Source organism: Musa acuminata, chromosome BXJ1-9 (genome assembly GCF_036884655.1).
Source record: "Musa acuminata AAA Group cultivar baxijiao chromosome BXJ1-9, Cavendish_Baxijiao_AAA, whole genome shotgun sequence".
Lineage (NCBI taxonomy): Eukaryota > Viridiplantae > Streptophyta > Magnoliopsida > Zingiberales > Musaceae > Musa > Musa acuminata.
The window spans coordinates 522,439-539,818 of record NC_088335.1 but is presented as its reverse complement, the minus strand read 5'-3'; the positions used below and the strand labels follow the sequence as shown (position 1 = coordinate 539,818).

General features: G+C 36.7%; 2 protein-coding genes across 7 annotated transcripts; both read left to right on the top strand.

Annotated features, from left to right (window-relative positions):
- Positions 1-731: 731 nt before the first annotated feature.
- Positions 732-9,637, top strand: LOC135592264 (mitogen-activated protein kinase 9-like). 2 transcript variants are annotated; one of them, XM_065081623.1, is made up of 11 exons: positions 737-1,172; positions 1,716-2,124; positions 2,221-2,348; positions 2,519-2,578; positions 3,109-3,258; positions 4,381-4,536; positions 4,628-4,765; positions 4,863-4,936; positions 8,143-8,244; positions 8,408-8,654; positions 9,210-9,637. In XM_065081623.1, the coding sequence occupies exons 1-11, from the start codon at positions 936-938 to the stop codon at positions 9,282-9,284; spliced, it is 1,776 nt and encodes a 591-aa protein (XP_064937695.1). In that variant the 5' UTR covers positions 737-935; the 3' UTR covers positions 9,285-9,637. The 2 variants fall into 2 exon arrangements, with proteins under 2 accessions (XP_064937696.1, XP_064937695.1); XM_065081624.1 differs by lacking the exon at positions 4,381-4,536 and having other exon boundaries at positions 732-1,172.
- A 346-nt stretch (positions 9,638-9,983) lies between these two features.
- On the top strand, positions 9,984-17,326 carry LOC103996600 (uncharacterized). 5 transcript variants are annotated; one of them, XM_009417533.3, is made up of 11 exons: positions 9,984-10,118; positions 10,199-10,244; positions 10,363-10,445; positions 12,536-12,680; positions 13,767-14,083; positions 14,167-14,295; positions 14,369-14,496; positions 14,597-14,697; positions 14,880-14,971; positions 16,828-16,958; positions 17,118-17,262. In XM_009417533.3, the coding sequence occupies exons 1-11, from the start codon at positions 9,999-10,001 to the stop codon at positions 17,176-17,178; spliced, it is 1,353 nt and encodes a 450-aa protein (XP_009415808.2). In that variant the 5' UTR covers positions 9,984-9,998; the 3' UTR covers positions 17,179-17,262. The 5 variants fall into 5 exon arrangements, with proteins under 5 accessions (XP_009415808.2, XP_009415806.2, XP_064937692.1 ...); XM_009417531.3 differs by having other exon boundaries at positions 12,536-12,743; XM_065081620.1 differs by having other exon boundaries at positions 12,536-12,743; positions 16,828-17,170.
- The last annotated feature ends 54 nt before the right edge of the window (positions 17,327-17,380 follow it).

The following is a 17,380-nucleotide window of genomic DNA, read 5'->3' as shown; positions in this document are numbered from 1 at the left end:
AGAGGGATTTTATAGATGGAGATGATAACCATGTCGAGGAGTGAATGAAGACTAGAGATAATCTTATCCTTTAAAAAATAAGAGATGTTCAGCAAAATAAGAAAAAAGAAATGATCGCTCATGCGACCTAACTTATATGAATTTATCCTTTCAATATTTTGATAGAAATATTCTAAAAGTATTATAGTATTGATAACAAATCAATGTAGGCACTATATTCAATCTCTATCATGGAGAAATCAAAGTGTTTATACTTTTTTATTTTTTAATTAAATTTAGCATAAAATTATAAATAAAAAATGAACTAATCCATTGAATTGAATGACAATTATATCTACTCTTTTGACATTTAAATTTAATTTAGTCAACACGGATTTTTTATATTTATTTTCTTAAACAACACAAGTCAAAAATTTGATATTTATTTAATCAAAATCTTTTTTCTATGTTTCTTTTTTATACGTTTAAAATTTTATTTCAATAACATTTTTTTCTAAAGCACATGGATTATATATATATATATATATGTATACATAGAGAGAGAAAATATATTCCATATTCAATTAAGAGTCATATTCAGTAGGAAATATGTGAGGCATATTTTATAGTTTCTTAATAGGAAAGAAATTGTTCTCTTTCTATACTTTAAGATTTATAATATTATTAGGAAACGTATGAAATTATAGAAATATGGCAACATTGCGTTAAATTATCCCCACAGATTCAACATATTTACACGACTAGTGAGTCTCTGGCCTCCCTCGGTGGTAGATCCATTGCGCAGACAGCACTCGGTGAATGGGAAGCGAGATGAACGAGGGTTAGGGTGGGGGGCGGAGACAGACACAGAGAGGGGGCAGTCGTTCGTTGCTGCTTCGATCCGCCGCCACCGTAGCCTAAGCTTCTCCATCGACGCCGCTGACGCCGGCCTTTATATGGGGGGAGGAGCTCTCGTGGACGGCGTCCGTCGCTGGTTCCAACGCCGCTCGCACCGTTCCTCCACCGCTGCCTCCTCCACTCTCTCGACCGACGATTCCGCCTACGACGAATCGGGCGAGGTGGAGGAGGACGACCAGCTCCGGATCGTCGAGGACTTGGACCTCATCGGTCTTCCGTACATCCGAGTCCCCAAGCGCTTCAAGATGCCGCCGATCGGACAACCCTACAAGAAGGTTCGCTTCCCGTCCCCTTCCGATCCAAAAGCTATGAAGTTTATAGCGATTTCTTTTGGCGGAATCTTGGGTTGACACCGCCAACATCGCTTGTTTCGAATAAGAATATTTGATCTTATCGCCCCTCGATCTTAGTTTGTGGTTGACGAAGAAGCATATTTGTAATTATTAGCTCCTCTTGTTTTCAAGAAAATAGATCATTTGGGTATTCCTATTGTTGCAATCAAAAGCGCGAGGCTCTTTTCATTTCGATTCATAACCTGTCTACCAGACATCTTATCTGGTCCGAGGCTGGTTTCCCCACAAACTATTTCACCAGAAAGAAAAAAGAAATTAAAATCCTAAAATAAGTCTAATATTTGCTTTCTTCTTTCGTAACCTTTTCATTCCAAACATTCCAAGTGTCTGATACGGTGCCCTTAGTTTGGGATTCATTGCGTGGCGAGGAAGATCCGATTTTACTGAGTATACTTGTCGTTTCTCTTTGATCATTGCCATATATAATTGTCCAGATTTACCTTAATTAAATTGTGAACCACGCAGAGCATGCTTGACACCGAGTTCTTCACTGAGTATGGTGAAGCCAGCCAATATCAGATTCAAGAGGTTATCGGCAAGGGAAGCTATGGGGTGGTCGCTGCTGCTGTTGACACCCACGCAGGAGAGAGGGTTGCCATTAAGAAGATCAACGATGTCTTTGAGCATGTCTCCGATGCCACTCGCATCCTTCGGGAGATCAAGTTGCTCCGGTTGCTACGACATCCTGATATTGTTGAAATAAAGCATATAATGCTTCCACCATCTAGGAGAGAATTTAAAGACATTTATGTTGTTTTCGAGCTAATGGAGTCAGACCTTCACCAAGTTATTAAGGCCAATGATGATCTCACTCCAGAACATTATCAGTTCTTCTTGTACCAGCTTCTTCGAGCTTTAAAGTATATCCATACAGGTACCCTTTTTTTTCTTTTCTTTATCTTGACTATCATACATAGCTCTCCATTTAATGCCATAATATCAATGCAATGAATTATTTGGCATATTGCAGCAAACGTATTCCACCGTGATTTAAAGCCCAAGAACATACTTGCTAATGCGGACTGTAAATTGAAAATTTGCGACTTTGGACTTGCTCGTGCATCATTTAATGATGCTCCATCAGCTATTTTTTGGACTGTATGTACTCTGTCTGACTGTACACTTTAGTCCTTGGTTGTCTGCTGTTTTGGTAATTGATTCTTTGTGCTTTTTTGCTTCTTCAACACATTTGTGTTGTCTGCATGTGTCCTTAGAGTTTGTTGATTGTAATCTTAGAGTTCATTGTCTATGTTTTTTTCTCTTTCCAGGATTATGTAGCGACTAGATGGTATCGTGCCCCAGAACTATGTGGTTCTTTTTTCTCCAAAGTAAGACTTTTCTCTTTTAGAGCATTGAGTAATTCACCTGAACAAACATAGTTTTACCTAATTGTGACATCTTTTTGAGGTCTAACTATAAAAATTCTTTGTTATGCATTTTATCATCAGCAGTTGCATGTTATTGTTAATGTAAGTTTGTAAGATTATAAGAATATGTTGACGAATTTTTGTTCTTGCTGTCAGGGTTTTTTCTGCTTTTATTGTTACTTTTTTTTTCTCTTTTTGAGTCATCTTTACTAAGAATAGTGCAACATACTATCTCGAGTTTATTTTAGTGTATCTTGCATCTCTTTGCATATATATATTATATAACAAATCAGCGAACTGTGCCACTTATGCTAATGTCCCTTAATCCTATAAATTATGATTTTTATTATCTATGAAATGCATATCTAAAACTTTATACCTTTCCTATGATTTATTGCTGATCATCAGCAAACTAAACTTTTAGTTTTATGCTTCACTAGATTGTACACACTTAAGATGATTGACCTGTTATACTTTGCTTTTTTTTGCAGTACACACCAGCAATTGATATTTGGAGCATTGGCTGTATATTTGCAGAAATGCTAACTGGGAAACCGTTGTTTCCTGGAAAGAATGTGGTCCATCAGTTGGACATCATGACTGATCTACTTGGCACACCTTCTGCCGAAACCATTGCTAGGGTTTGATCAACATCTCTGTCTCTAGACTCTCTACATTAGTTTCTATTCTCTCCCTCAGTAATGCACTGTGATTGCTATAAATATTTCTTATTGAACATATTGTCTAAACAAGTAACTGGGTTTCTAGTAATGAAAAGTCTTACCCCTTGTGGGGGTAAGATTGTGAACATTGATCGTTCCAAGACCCGGTCTTGATGGAGCTTTTGCACTTTCTTTTAAAGATCAATCTTGATAATAAAATGCTTGGCTTCCTTTTTTACATACGATTCTATCTAACATTTATCCCAAATCATATTTTCAATTAGGCTGCTTTGTAAAACTTAACTATGGTATCCTACTATCATTTGATGTTGAATGCTGAGGGATATGTGGAATGAGAGAAAATGAAGAGTTGACAAAAAGAGGAAAGACACTAGTATTTGGTAATTGTAATCATTCTAGTGCTCGACTTGTAAGCCACTAGTTCAGTTATGCAAAGAGTTGAGCTCATAGTGTTTGTATTATTAGAGTGTAAGGTCAATGAGATGATTAATTGTAACCTACAACCTTGATAATCCTGTAGCATATTTACTAAATATTTTTCTCATGATGATGAACTCCTGATCTTTCAAAGTTTTGGATTATAGAGAAGCGCGTAATTGTTGATCTCAAGTAATGGTAGGTAAATTATTTATTAGTTTATATTCAAATAAGACTGGAACTTCGTGGAAAAGCAGTGTTCAGCTTTCTTGATCAATATTTACTGGAAAGAATAGAACATTTCATCTGCATTTGGATGTCCCTATCACGATGCCGCACATATTTGCTTCTTAGTTATTTTCTTGAATCTAGTCTTTGGCTTGGAAAGAAAGTACTACAATAAATGTCCTTGAAGAGATTTTGTGCAAATAAATTTCAGTTTGATTTTTGAGCGGGATTGAACTTCATAGTAAGACTTCACATTGGCTGCTTAAAATTTTGGAGCAGATAAGTAACAATATTACATGTGGCTTTCCATAGCACAATGTGAGCTTGCATGTTTTAGCTGTTTTCCTGAATCATTTTATATGTTACACTGCATAATTTTGGTTCAGCTGTCTTTGGGCTCATGCATTATCTTTTCTTCCTTTAATTATATCTTAGATTCGAAATGAAAAAGCAAAAAGATATCTTAATAGCATGCGGAGAAAATCACCAGTTCCTTTCTCGCACAAGTTTCCAAATGTAGATCCATTGGCATTACATCTATTGGAGCGTCTACTAGCATTTGATCCAAAAGATAGACCAATGGCAGAAGAAGTAAAAAGCAGCAACTTATACCTTTTCTTTCAACCAATTAACAATGCTAAGAACACAGATTTAATATGATATTAGTGTTGGTATGTTTCAGGCTTTAGCAGATCCATACTTCCGGGGTCTAGCAAATGTGGATCGTGAACCATCAACACAACCTATCTCCAAACTTGAATTTGAGTTTGAAAGGAGGAAATTGGCAAAAGATGATGTAAGAGAATTAATTTATAGAGAGGTATGTTACCATAGTCTGATAAATCTTTATTGCCATCTTTACTTTACAGTTGCTCCATGTTTAACTTGTAATGGTTTCCTTTTTGAGAAGCAAACAGATTCTGGAATACCATCCTCAGATGCTGCAGGAATATCTTCGAGGTGGAGAACAGACTAGCTTCCTGTACCCCAGGTGCGATTTTTATTAGCTTTTCCTTGTCAACAAAACTCCATGTAGTCCTTGATTTAAGCTGAGTTAATGATTGAGCATCTTAATACCTGCAAAATCATCAATTTTTTGTGAATCATCAACTGAGATGCAGCTTAGATGTCTCTGTTGAAGTGAATCAAATGCTGATTAATTTTGAATCTACACATGAAACAATTACTAAGTTGAGCTGCAAGTTGTAACTTAACACCTTTTGTGGAGGGGAAGGGTTAAACTAAGCTATTCTAGACTGAAACCTGAATAAACATGTAACTGTTAATATATTGAGCAATATAATCTGGATATTGCAATCAACTATAGATTTTACATTTGGCAGTAATCGTGCAAGTAATTGCAGTGATCAATGTCATTTTATTGTTATTGTGAGGATCTTTGATCACATTGTTACATGAGTGTTTGTCATGATTTGCATTAGGTTTGCTGCTAAATAGATATTGGATTGGATTAGTGTGCACCTTACATTGGGGGTTTGAACAAATTAGAAAGAACAATTTGGTGAAGTGATGATGATCTCGATGTTAAATGGAGACATTTGTCTTTGCAAGAACTAATACTCAGAATGAAACCCACAAAGTTATGGTATTATTTGAGGAGGTGACAGTGATCTTGATGTCAAGGATCCAGTTATATGTTTTGCCTTGAAGATCTTCCTGAGCTATAATTTGAGGAATTGATCTTAATGTTTCAAGCAGCTAATTTGATGTGGATTTGGTATTATCTCATACTTGGACGAAGATCTTGAAAATATAAAGTACTTTGGTGAAAGGTATTATGTGACACTTGTTTTCCTTGTGAAGATTTGCATGCGGAGTCTGATTTCCAATTTTGTGTGCCTCTTTGAGGTCTATGCCAGCTGTATTGACTGGTTTCTCCCGTTCTGAGTTTATTTTCTGGAATCTTTATCTATGTTAACAGTTGTCAGATAGCTTTGGGGGATGGATACTAATACTGGGTATGTGACACATTAAAGATATGCCAAATACATCTAATTTTGTAAAAAAAATGATGCCAAATACATCAATTTTTTGCCAGAATCTTCATATTTGCAATTTTTTAGATTGTTTTAATGTTATGGTATTTGAACTAACTTTCTAGACTACAGAAGCTTTAATATACGTATAAGTGGTTCTTTGTTAAGTAACTTTAGCACAACAGGATTCAGATTTTTCTAGGCTTTTTAAGTTCAGTTTGTTTCTCCAAGGACCTAACTATCATGAGATTTGTTTGCGTGTGGCAAGTTCTTCCTATTAATCATCAGAAATCTGAAAAATCCAAATTCAAGCTTTACAGACTGTCACAGCTTGCTCTGTAATGTATTAGTACCCTTTTAAGTGGCTGTAGTAGGACAGTTTTTGATTGACTTTCTCTGCCAACCTCAGATATAGGTGTATGTATTGACACTTGCATGTGGTACCTACATGTCATATTTAATGATAAATTTGCAAAAGCTTAAGTTGTCTGAAACAAAATGCACTCAAATGAATTCTTTATTTATTTTTATTCATCATGATAAGATATCAGAAAATATAAAAAACCAACTCTCACATACAAATTGGTATTTTTTTAAAACAAAAACAGTAAACTACTTCATTAGCTTCCCCTCATGAGGCCAAACAGGCCTGAGTAGAAAAAACTGTTAAAATCCACTCCCCAGGAGTGAGCCGACTCATGAAGGTGACCAAAAGTAGCTACATTATGACCTACTACATTCACACATTCCTTCTAATATAACAGTTTCAAAACATCATCTTCTTTTCCTAATCAACAGATATCTGCTAGCATATACTGCAGGTTCCAAGGAACAAAATTAGCTCCTTGCAAACAGTTCGACTACCTGCAAAATTAGTCAATCCTAATGAGTACACGTTTCCATCCCCTCTCTCTTCACTAATCCTTCTAATTTCGCCGTGCATCACACTTGCTTGGAGTTGTCCACATTGCATCTAGCACACCCAACAGCCATAATTTCCCCTCTCCTGTCCTTTGCAACATATCCCACACCTGCAAGAGAAGAGAATTGACTAAATGATCCATCACAGTCAATAGTGTACTCACCGTCATCCTCATCCAGAATACTTGGAGCATTTGTTCCTCTGGGATTGCCCTTAGATATATCCTTATTACCACAGTAGTCATTAGTACGGGCCGCACCTCTACACCAAAGGGAGGAGGGGCAGCTCAGGTGGTTGCAGAAGAGCGAGTCACTCCTGTTAAGCCAAAGCATCCAGATGGAGTTGGCTATAAGGCTGTGCAACTGCCAAGCTTTCTTCTTCCTGAGTTCACTGACCTCTTCTCTACCAAATCTGAGTGTCCTTAGCCTTGTGGCATTCAAACAACAGCATGGGTTTGATTGAGTTTTGATTCAACTTACAAACAGGCAAACACAATCGGAAAGTGGTAAATCTTGGAAAACCATTCAGAAGATGACAGCCTATTCCAAAAAAGCTTCCAAATAAATAATTTGACCGGAGGAGGAAAACTCAGTTTCTATAGTGGCTTCCAACTTGGCCATCCCTCTTTCCTCATGACCCTTCTGTTTCACATAATGGTAGACACTGCTAGTCGAGGGTGGAACATCACATTCAACAGTTCATTCTATTGTTGTCCTTCAATAAATCAGCCACCCTGTTGAGCCTCATCATTTCATCCACATTGACATAGGTAGGTCACGTGTCTATGGGGATACTGAAAACCCATGGGTCCTTCCAAGTGGTAGTAGAGTGACCATGGCTAAGAAACTTCCTAAGACCCTCTCCGGGACTCGATAATATTAAGCAGGTTCCTTTTGGCCCAAGGCCCTTTACCCTTGTGATAAGTATTGCAAGGATGCATCTTCCAAATCTAGAAATGAGGACCTGAATCCAAAGTTTCTTCTCATTGTTAATGGCAGGAATTAACCTTTTAACACATATAGCTAGTCTTAAGGTCCCTTAACCCCAACCCTCCCAAGTTCTTAGGGGTGGTGAATCTTTCCCAACTAATCAAATTATCCTTTTTATACATTCATATTAAGACAAGTCATGTCCACTGACATGCCAATTGTTTTTTATAATTTCTATATGCGGTAACAGGTAATTTTATTCATCTTTGATTCCTCTGTTTTAATTGACATGTTTAAGAATCACTTTGATTTGCTGACAGCTTACATTTTGTGAATATCCAATGAACAGTGGAGTTGACCGTTTTAAGAGACAATTTGCACATCTTGAAGAGCACTATGGCAAGGGTGAAAGAAGTACGCCTCTACAGCGGCAGCATGCATCTTTGCCTAGGTAATTTTGATGAGTTTATTCCGTTGTTTATTGCATGGATATTAACTGACTTACTGGTCAAATGAGCTAACCTATCTTGGCTGTTTCTATATATAGCAAAATGGTGCATCCAGATTTGATTTGTATCTTAGTTTGTGAACATGTATCTTATCACTTGTGACAGGGAGAGGGTCTGTGCAACAAAAGTTGAAACTGGAGACCAGAATAATGATTGTGAGATAAGGACTTCAGAATCTGTTGCTAGAACTACTTTACAAAGCCCTCTAAGGTTGCAGCAGGGAGTATCAGACCATGTATCAGCCACAGAAAATGGTTCAATCAAACCAAATAGCAGCACTCGTAATTTGCTGAAGAGCGCTAGTATTAGTGCATCCAAATGCATAGTCGCCAATGGAAATAGGGACACAGAGGTAAGTGGGTAAAAAAATAACAACTTTGGTTTTTCTAATTTATAACGTTTTGACGGATATTGATTTTTCATAGAGTTCTTATTAAAAACACATCATGTCAGTTGGTGATTCATGTATTTTTAAGCAATAATTTCTGGACTCACATTTTTATTAAATGGATCCAAAATAAAGTATTTCCTCTGCCTATTAATGCATTGAAAATTAAACCACAGGTTTGTATTTTATAGTTGAACAGAAACAATTATTGGATAAGCAAAATAAGGCTATTTATGATATGGTCAATGTAACGTATGTCAACTAATAGTTCTCCATCTTGATTAATAATGTGCCTAAGTTGGGTTACTTTGCCAACTCAAATTCACTGACATTATTAATTTGGATTCCTGGAATATTTTGGTTTTACATGACTTTTTGGACCTATTTCTAGATTGACTTTGAAGTGTTGCTGATATTTTTTTTGCCCTAAGCAATGTCTCTGAGATGCTATCAGGAGAAACAATCTGTTTGCCAGGAAAGAGTTGCAAGTAGTGATATTTTCTTATGTTGGTGTTTCAGGAAGAGCCAATTCCTAAGCATACAGACGAGACAGTTGATGGGTTGTCTAACAAGGTCGAGGAACTGCATGCCTAATGCCATGAATGCTCAGAGTTGATTACAGCCGCGAACGCATTTGTCCCAAGGGTGCTACAAAATTCACATGCCCGATTCCAGCCTTGAGGTGACTGGAACTTGATCAGGTTGTACGCCAAGCAATATTTGAAGATGCCAGTCGCATCTATTTGATTCTGTGTTGTAACGTATTAATTATTAGCATGGTTCTGTGTTCGTTACTTAATGCCTGCTTTGTGGGTAATATCTGTCAGGTTATTTTTTCTGTTGTCGATACCGTCCACAGAGCTCTTTGAAGGGAGAACCGCCCTCCTATAACTGTATCAGTAATTATTCGATCTCACTTGACACTAAAAAAACAAGTCATTCTACAATTTGTTAGACTGGACATGGAGATCTTTTTGTCATTTCCAATATGCTATTGTCTTGTATCTATTTCCGTTTCTTGTTTTAGTCATATCCAACAGTTGCTTGGTTTCTTTACTTTTTCATATATATATATATACGTTGAATCCATTACCAACATTATTAAGAAAAAAAAGGGAACTATTTCAGAGCGTCGGTGGAAGTAAAATATGTTATCTTGCCACAAAGGCGGAACAAATCTCCTCCGCTCGTACGATGAAAAATTACTGTGGGTCCCGCTGGATCCTCCTGTTCTACCAATCGCATGGGCGGTATGGAAGTCAAGGCAACCGTCGATGATCCCACGGGCTCCTCTTGCTGGAATTAATCATGACCGTCCAGGAAGCACGCATCTTTACGGTTTGTGCCCATACTAGAGGGTTCCCACGATCCCTCCGTCCACCGCAGCTCGACTCCGCACTCCGAATGTGGCGGCAATACACTTCCGAGGTGACAACTCCCCGTCGCCTTCCTCCCTCCGATCTCTATTCTTCCTTCCCCTTCTAATCTTCCTTTCTTTTCCCTCGCAGAAGAGAAAGAAAATGGGGGATAAAGATTCCGATCAGAGCCTCTCAGGTACTCGTATATTCATCTCACCCCACCCCCGACAATGGATCCTCGTCGCTCACAGCCCCCTATTCTTCATGTCTTTTTCTTATGATTCCGATGACTTTCTGCCTATTTCATTGATTAGATGAAGACGAGTCGGATAAGGTCGCCTACGACCTCGACTGCTCCACCAGTCGCCAATCCCTCTACCATTCGCATCGGGTGAAGGTAACTCCCTGTCGTTTGATATTAAACAAGTTTCAAGTTAGGCTGACAAATGCCTCATCGACTTTTCTTCTTGAAGTATTTCTCATGCAGAACTGTTCCTTGCATCTCCGGAACCTATTTCTTTAGGGTTGTAGAAACGGCTTGTTGAGTTTTCTTGCAATCAATTGTTTCTCTAGCTTTTGTTGTAGGAGAGAACCTGCTAAGAATTAATGATAAGTAATGGCCAGCGGAGGTATATATTGTTGAGTGAAGGAACCTCCATATGTCAATTTGTTTGTCTTAATTTTCTGTGGTGATAGGGCACCAAAGTCGTTATTTGTTTCTACCAAGCATGCCACTGGTTCACATGTTTCACACTATAGTCCTAATACTTGGACACTTGTTGTCTATGTCATGCACATTTCTGATGTAGTAATGATTGAAGAGTATCCTTGTAAGTGAGATCCAAAAGATTTATGTATGTGATAGACAGGATTTCTGTATAGCTGCTAAAAAACCAAAAGTACATGGCAAATCCCGCAGGTTCAGTTTTGAAACATTCAGCAAAAAAAGCTTTCCTTGTTGGCTTCATACTGCTCAGAAATGTTGTAAATCACAATAATACCCTATGAAGACTATCACATTTGCATTTCAAGAATATGTGGCAAAAGATTTGCTTCATCAGGTTGTCATCTTTTGACAACTTCTGTCGTGCACTCAGGTTGCACTAGTTGGGTGACCAGCTTTTTCTTCTTTCTCATCAAGTACTTTTTTTCATAATTATGTTTCATCCACAGTAACTGTGTGACCTGGATGGCATATCTTTTTCCTTTTGCGGTTTTAGTCCAAATAATGCATGTCAAAAAGATAACAATTATGGCATTCGATATATAAGAAAGTTGAAAGCCAATTATTTGTTGTTTGTCTTAAACTTGTTTATGCACTGAATGTTTGGGGGGAAAAAGGATTTAGCTACATATTTGTAGGTTTTGTTATTCGTATACTACATTTTTAGTAATGTTAGTTTGCACTAACCATAGTTTCATTGATGTGCTTATCTTTTTGTTGAATCTAAGGATTTTCTCATAAAAAACACTACCATTATGTTTTTGGTTTTTTGGCACTGATATAGTTTATGCCTTAGTTGCCATAATCTTTAAAAATCATAATATGTTAGCTTTAAATTATTTTTATTCTGTACTCCTTTAAAGAGTTTTAAGAGGAATTAATAGAATGTTTTTGCCCATTGCATAGGAACATTTACACTTAATTATGCAGCATGCTTCTTGGTGAGACTGTGCCTTTAGAGCTGCCTCCAAATTCTAAGATAAAGTGGCCACAACTTTTCATTCCTTGGTTGATGAAATCATTATGTTGAAGAATATAAAATATAATTGCCTTGATCTATCGTGTTGTTTATCAGCTTCATATGAAATAAGTGCAGTAATCACTATGATCTATTATCCCTTTGACATGCAAAAGTGAGATAAGCCACTAAATTTTTTCTCTAAGAGTGGCTTCAAGGTGCTACTGATTTAACTGAACTGATAAATCCTCTTTGTCAAGTGACACATGATACTTTTGATTATCTTTCACTTCACATGAACCAACACTCAGGATCTCATGTGAATATTCTGTGATGCAATTGGTTTTTCCAGAAGTTGGAGCTTTGCTCATCTAAGTTTGAGAAAGAAAGTCACGGGGTCCATCATGATGACCATGAGTCCTTGGAATCACATCCAAGAGGACAGCATCACACTGATTCTAGCTGTGAATCTATTTCTGATGAGGTAGAGCCAGTGCTGTCACTCCAACATCATCTGTGTGATATAATATGGGGTTCAATTCCCAATTTTTGGAATCTGAGTTTCAAAAATAGCACTTTTATATAAAAAGTTCACTTTCCTACTGGATATCATATATGTGATATGTTGACAGCACTGGACATGTTACTGTGACTATTTCTGCTTTTTATTGAATTACCTTACCTCAATTTTCTTTTTAATCTTTCAACATTTTTTACTTAAAATTGGATTTTGATATTAGATTACCTTAAAATGTTTTTTAAGAATATGGTTTCTTCATTCTCTTAATTCAATTTTTTTTTTCAGGATGACATGGCACCAACAAAGTTATCAGTTGCCTCTGCTGCTTACAAATTTCAAAGAGGCCCTTTTCATTCTGCAAACAACAATCACAAGGGAGAGTGCACATGTTCTGCAATTAACGAGGAAGCAAATGAGTTAAATTGTTTATGTAAGAAAGCGTGCAGTTCCTCATTCATCAGTCATTTCTCTGAAGCAAAGAAAAGTTATAAAAGTACATACGTCCTTTCCTTTGATAAACTTAGGTGTCTCATTTTTCTTCAATTATTAAATGTTCCAAACAAATATATCATTTTGAATGTCTAAAAAGATTTCCTTGGAGTGATATTTCAATACAAAGGCAAAGAGTGATATTTCCTTGGAGTGTATTTGTTTCATTAGATTTAATAGGCTTCTTGACTAAAATTTAGAAGCTATTGTATACAAGATAACTTGATGTTACATTTTGTATAATTGCTCCCTGTAGTATAACTTAATTCTCCCCTTCTGTAGGATTTCTTTATTGGCATGTGGATTTGGTAGGCCATACTAAATAAGATACATCTTCCTATCATTTAACTAGCATTATATGTTTTGAGACAATTTATCTGAATCTCACTTAGCTAGAAATTTTGTGTAATTTAAGAGAGACTGCACCACGTTTACAACCAGTTCTATTATTCAAATTTGTTCTCCATGTGGGCTTCAAATTTTTGGCTTTTGCACTATAGTGTGCCCAACATTAATGGGAATGACTTGATAATGTTGATTAGGCCTGGGCTCTGTTGATTTTCTAAATAAGAGGCAGGTTAGCTGAAAGTGTCCAGTGTGTTCTCTATTTCAAGCAAACCAACTCACTCATATTTTAGACGTAGTAGCAATACACCTGAGTTCCTTTCTAAGCTAAACTGTATACCGTATTCTCGAGAACCTTCTTATGTGCTTTATGCATTTAAAGCCAAAAACATAGGATGTCGATTGCATGTCAGGGTCTCCTTGGAGATTGATTCCAGAACCCACTTCCAGGTCTTTCTTACCTTTTTTGTTTGGTGAGGAATATGCCTGCATTTATACCAAGAACCACCTCTGGTAATTATGAAGTTTCTATGGTAGTTATATCTTGAAATAGGTTAGAGGAATTACCTATTACTAATTTTCAATTTGATGGTTGAGGGTGTGATATGCAGAATTTACCAGTTTATAGTGTTCTTTCCTTGTGCAGCTGCTGAATAAACACTCAACTTAATTTTTATTGTAGGTGGTAGGAGCAGAGACAAGCCTAAGTTTTCTATTCGAGCACAATTACACTCAGCAGAACTTCCCTCATTTTGTTCAATGGACATAAATGAAGAATCTTCTCAGGAGGGATCTGAAAGCTTCAAAGAGCATAATGACCATGACAGTAGAATCTTAGAGGATTCAAAGGCTGAGCTGTTGAGTTATATAGAGGAAGACAACCAAGATTTGCCTGTCAAGTCAGTAACTCATGAATTAGCTTGTGCATTGCCTTTGATGGCTGAACTGCTGGAAGGTTTGGAGGGGAAGAATGGACTAACTGCTGGGGCTCCATACTTGGTCTGCATCCTTCACATGCTTGGTTTTCTGACTATCTTTTTTAATAATTCTAAAATCAGCTTTTGGTTCAATCCTTGCTCCAGAATTCCAGATCAAAAAAAAGAAAGAAACATTATTCTGGGGGGAAACAAGCTGCTCAGTTGGGTTCTAGAATTCTTGATAATGAAGATTCCCTTGAATTTATGGGAGCTGGAACATCCAGCGAGGATGAGGTACATGTTTGATTGGTTAGTTCTTGTCATTATTAAATAATATATTGTTTTTGCTACTTTCTTTCTTGTCTAGGACCACAATCAGAACCGCTTAACTCCTGCAATAGAAGATATCAAACAACAGACAATGGGAGATCTATTTCAGGAAACTTTTAATATATCAGTTGGTAGCCCTTCATTATCCAATAATAGGAACGCAGTGTAAGCATATTTATGCAGTTTATTTGGTTATGTTTGGTCAAAGTCTGATGTTGAAACAAAAAAATCTTTTAGTTATCCTGGTTCTGACCATCTTTGACAGATCTGGGTATTTTGGGAGATTGCAGCAAGTTATGCAGATTGAGAGGGATAGACATTTCGAATTCTTAAAGCAGTCACAGACAGGAGGGAAGAGCCCTCTAAGTAAGAAATATTAAATTATTTTGACTACCTATTTTTTTTGTTATATATACAAATGCTCATTTAAAGATGAGAATATGGCAATAACATCAGCTATTCAACTATCATCATTTTGTCTTTTCCTAAATTTTGCTTCATGCTGTGCATTATGATTCAGTTATAAAAATTGGTAACCATCTTTCCAGATGATTTAAGGTGCATTACAGTACAGATTTTGTCAAGAATTTTGGAGGCAAAGCTGACAGTTTGTCATTGCTTGCTTGCTGAAAGCACCAAGGTTTGGATCCTTTTTCCTGCATCTTTGTTCTTCTACACTTCCAACTTCTGTTATTATTGTTATTACCATATTTGATCCTGATGAATTTGGATACATTCAGTTTCCATGCACCATTACAATGTTGAAGAGCCAATGTTTTACTTTGTCCAGAAAAAAATCTCGCAAATTGACAGCTACGTTTCATTTTCTATATAAAAAATTTTGGAGGCAAAACAATATACTATATCATATTCTTAAAACCAATGTCAATAGTTCATTACCGCTAAGGTGTAGGATGTGCTTGAGGCATGATCAAGCAAGATTTCTGGAAAATTGTTTATCTGTTTAGAAATAGTCTTTAATTTGTCCACGTGGCAAGAGAACGACAATGACTTTCTTAGGTTCAAGGCAAATCTCCTTTGCAATTGTGTTCTTCTTAGTTGCTTCTTGTTACACTATATATCATCCATCTTCTCATGTTCCTCGTTTATTTTTTCTCATCTCCATAAAAAGATTTAAGTTAATTGTGCCACGCAAAATACCACCCAGTTTTACCAAGGGCTAGCAACTGAAACATACTTGAATAATTTTTTATGATGAAAAGGTCGCCGTGCAATGGTAACTGAAAGGTTTTTAAAGCCTTCTTTGAAGGTTTAATACATGGGTCCCGTTCTTTTTGCGTTTCCTTCTTTGTTCATTCCTAATAAGTATATAAATTTGGTAATCTGACTGACTCTTCCAAACAACCACAAATATCCATCGACCTTATTTCTTATTGATTTTGTGCAATTTATACAATGTCTCACTTTCTATTTTCTTATAGATTTGTTCTGATCATCTGATGTTCTTTTGTTACTCCTGAAATAATTATTTTGCTAAATTGTCTAGGCCCTGGCTATAGACAGTTAATTTCAGGTGAGGAAATATTCACTGAACTCCTGCTGATATCTTGATGCCTTATTTCTTAAATTTGGTAGCTTTCTTGTCAGACTATGCTGTTCCTGGGCTCTTATTCTTTTTTGTAAGGTCATGAAAGATTATGGCTCTGTAGGATCATTTTGTTGGGGTTCTACAAATCCCTTGTCACCACACTTATTGTTGAAATTTTTTAACTTAGTGTCGATAAAAATATCTATCATGCGAAGTAGCCATTGTTATCTAAAACTTTTCAATCTCCTCGATGAATTTTGATCTCGGAATTGAATCATACCCCTTTAGTCATTTGGAAAATCTAAAAGAGAATTTTGTTAATCAGGATCTTCGTTAATTGTCAGGAACCAAGCTCCCAAGGAAGTCAGCTTTTCGTTTTACAATTTTTGAAGTGTTTAATCGTGTGACTACAATGCATTTACCCCTGCAAAGAAAAGAAAGGAAAAATTAATAATAGCTAGTGTGATTCTGTTCTTATGGGAGACTATTGGTGTCTGTTCTAAACAGGTTAATCAGAACAGCTTAGGCTGCAGTAAACACCCAGTGATTGTTTCTTTGTTGACTAGGATGCTGGCGTATTATAAATCTCCGTGGCGATTGACAGCATGACTTTAATTTGCTTAAGTGAAATCTGATGTTGTGTGAAGACAAAATAATTCCTCTCTGTTCTTTTGGCCAGAAACACTGACAAGTAGGTTTACTTTACAACTTGCTGGATTCTTTTGTTTAGGGATGGCAATGATTAAGAGTATTCGGATTTCATCCATTGTCCAAATCTATTCTGAGACAGCTGTGACAAAATAATTCCGCTGTCATCCCTAGTTTCGTCCGTCCTTTTTATTTATAGCATCTCTTATTTATCAAATTATATATCATGCGTAGACAGCTGTGATATGTACATACAATATTTTATCCTGTATGGTATGTTATATAATATTTTGTTGCAGAGCCAGCAGGGTGAGAATGACTCTCCAAAATGTCATAAAGAGGGAACTCTAAGGACAGTTATTTTCAGTTCAAGAATTTGTGGGAGCGTGGAACTTGAAGTTGGTGGCTTTGTTCGTATACACCCACCGTGGTATGAGATCTATCTTGGCGTTTCTGACACATTGATGATATTAGAAATTTATTTTTAGACAGTCCATAAACACTGCTTAGCTTTTGTAAATATTACATTTTGATCTGTAAAACATGGAGAGAGAGAGAGAGAGACATAAACGTAGTTTCTGTTAAACAGGAAAGAGGTCCTAATCGCCAAAGAAGAGAAGATCTTATTGTGCAGTTATTTCTCGACATGATTGCCAGCTACCGAAATACAGATTTTTGGGACAAGATGCGGCGGAGGAAACAAATGTCAGTGTGCAAGCTTTTCCTCGTAAAGTGAGTGCCTACCCATAGAACTACTAACCTACCTTTGATTTGTATATGCATTACATGGGTTCTCATTTGGATTTGGCCGAAGAGGAAGTCTCCTGTCAAGCCATCCATTCATCGCGTCTT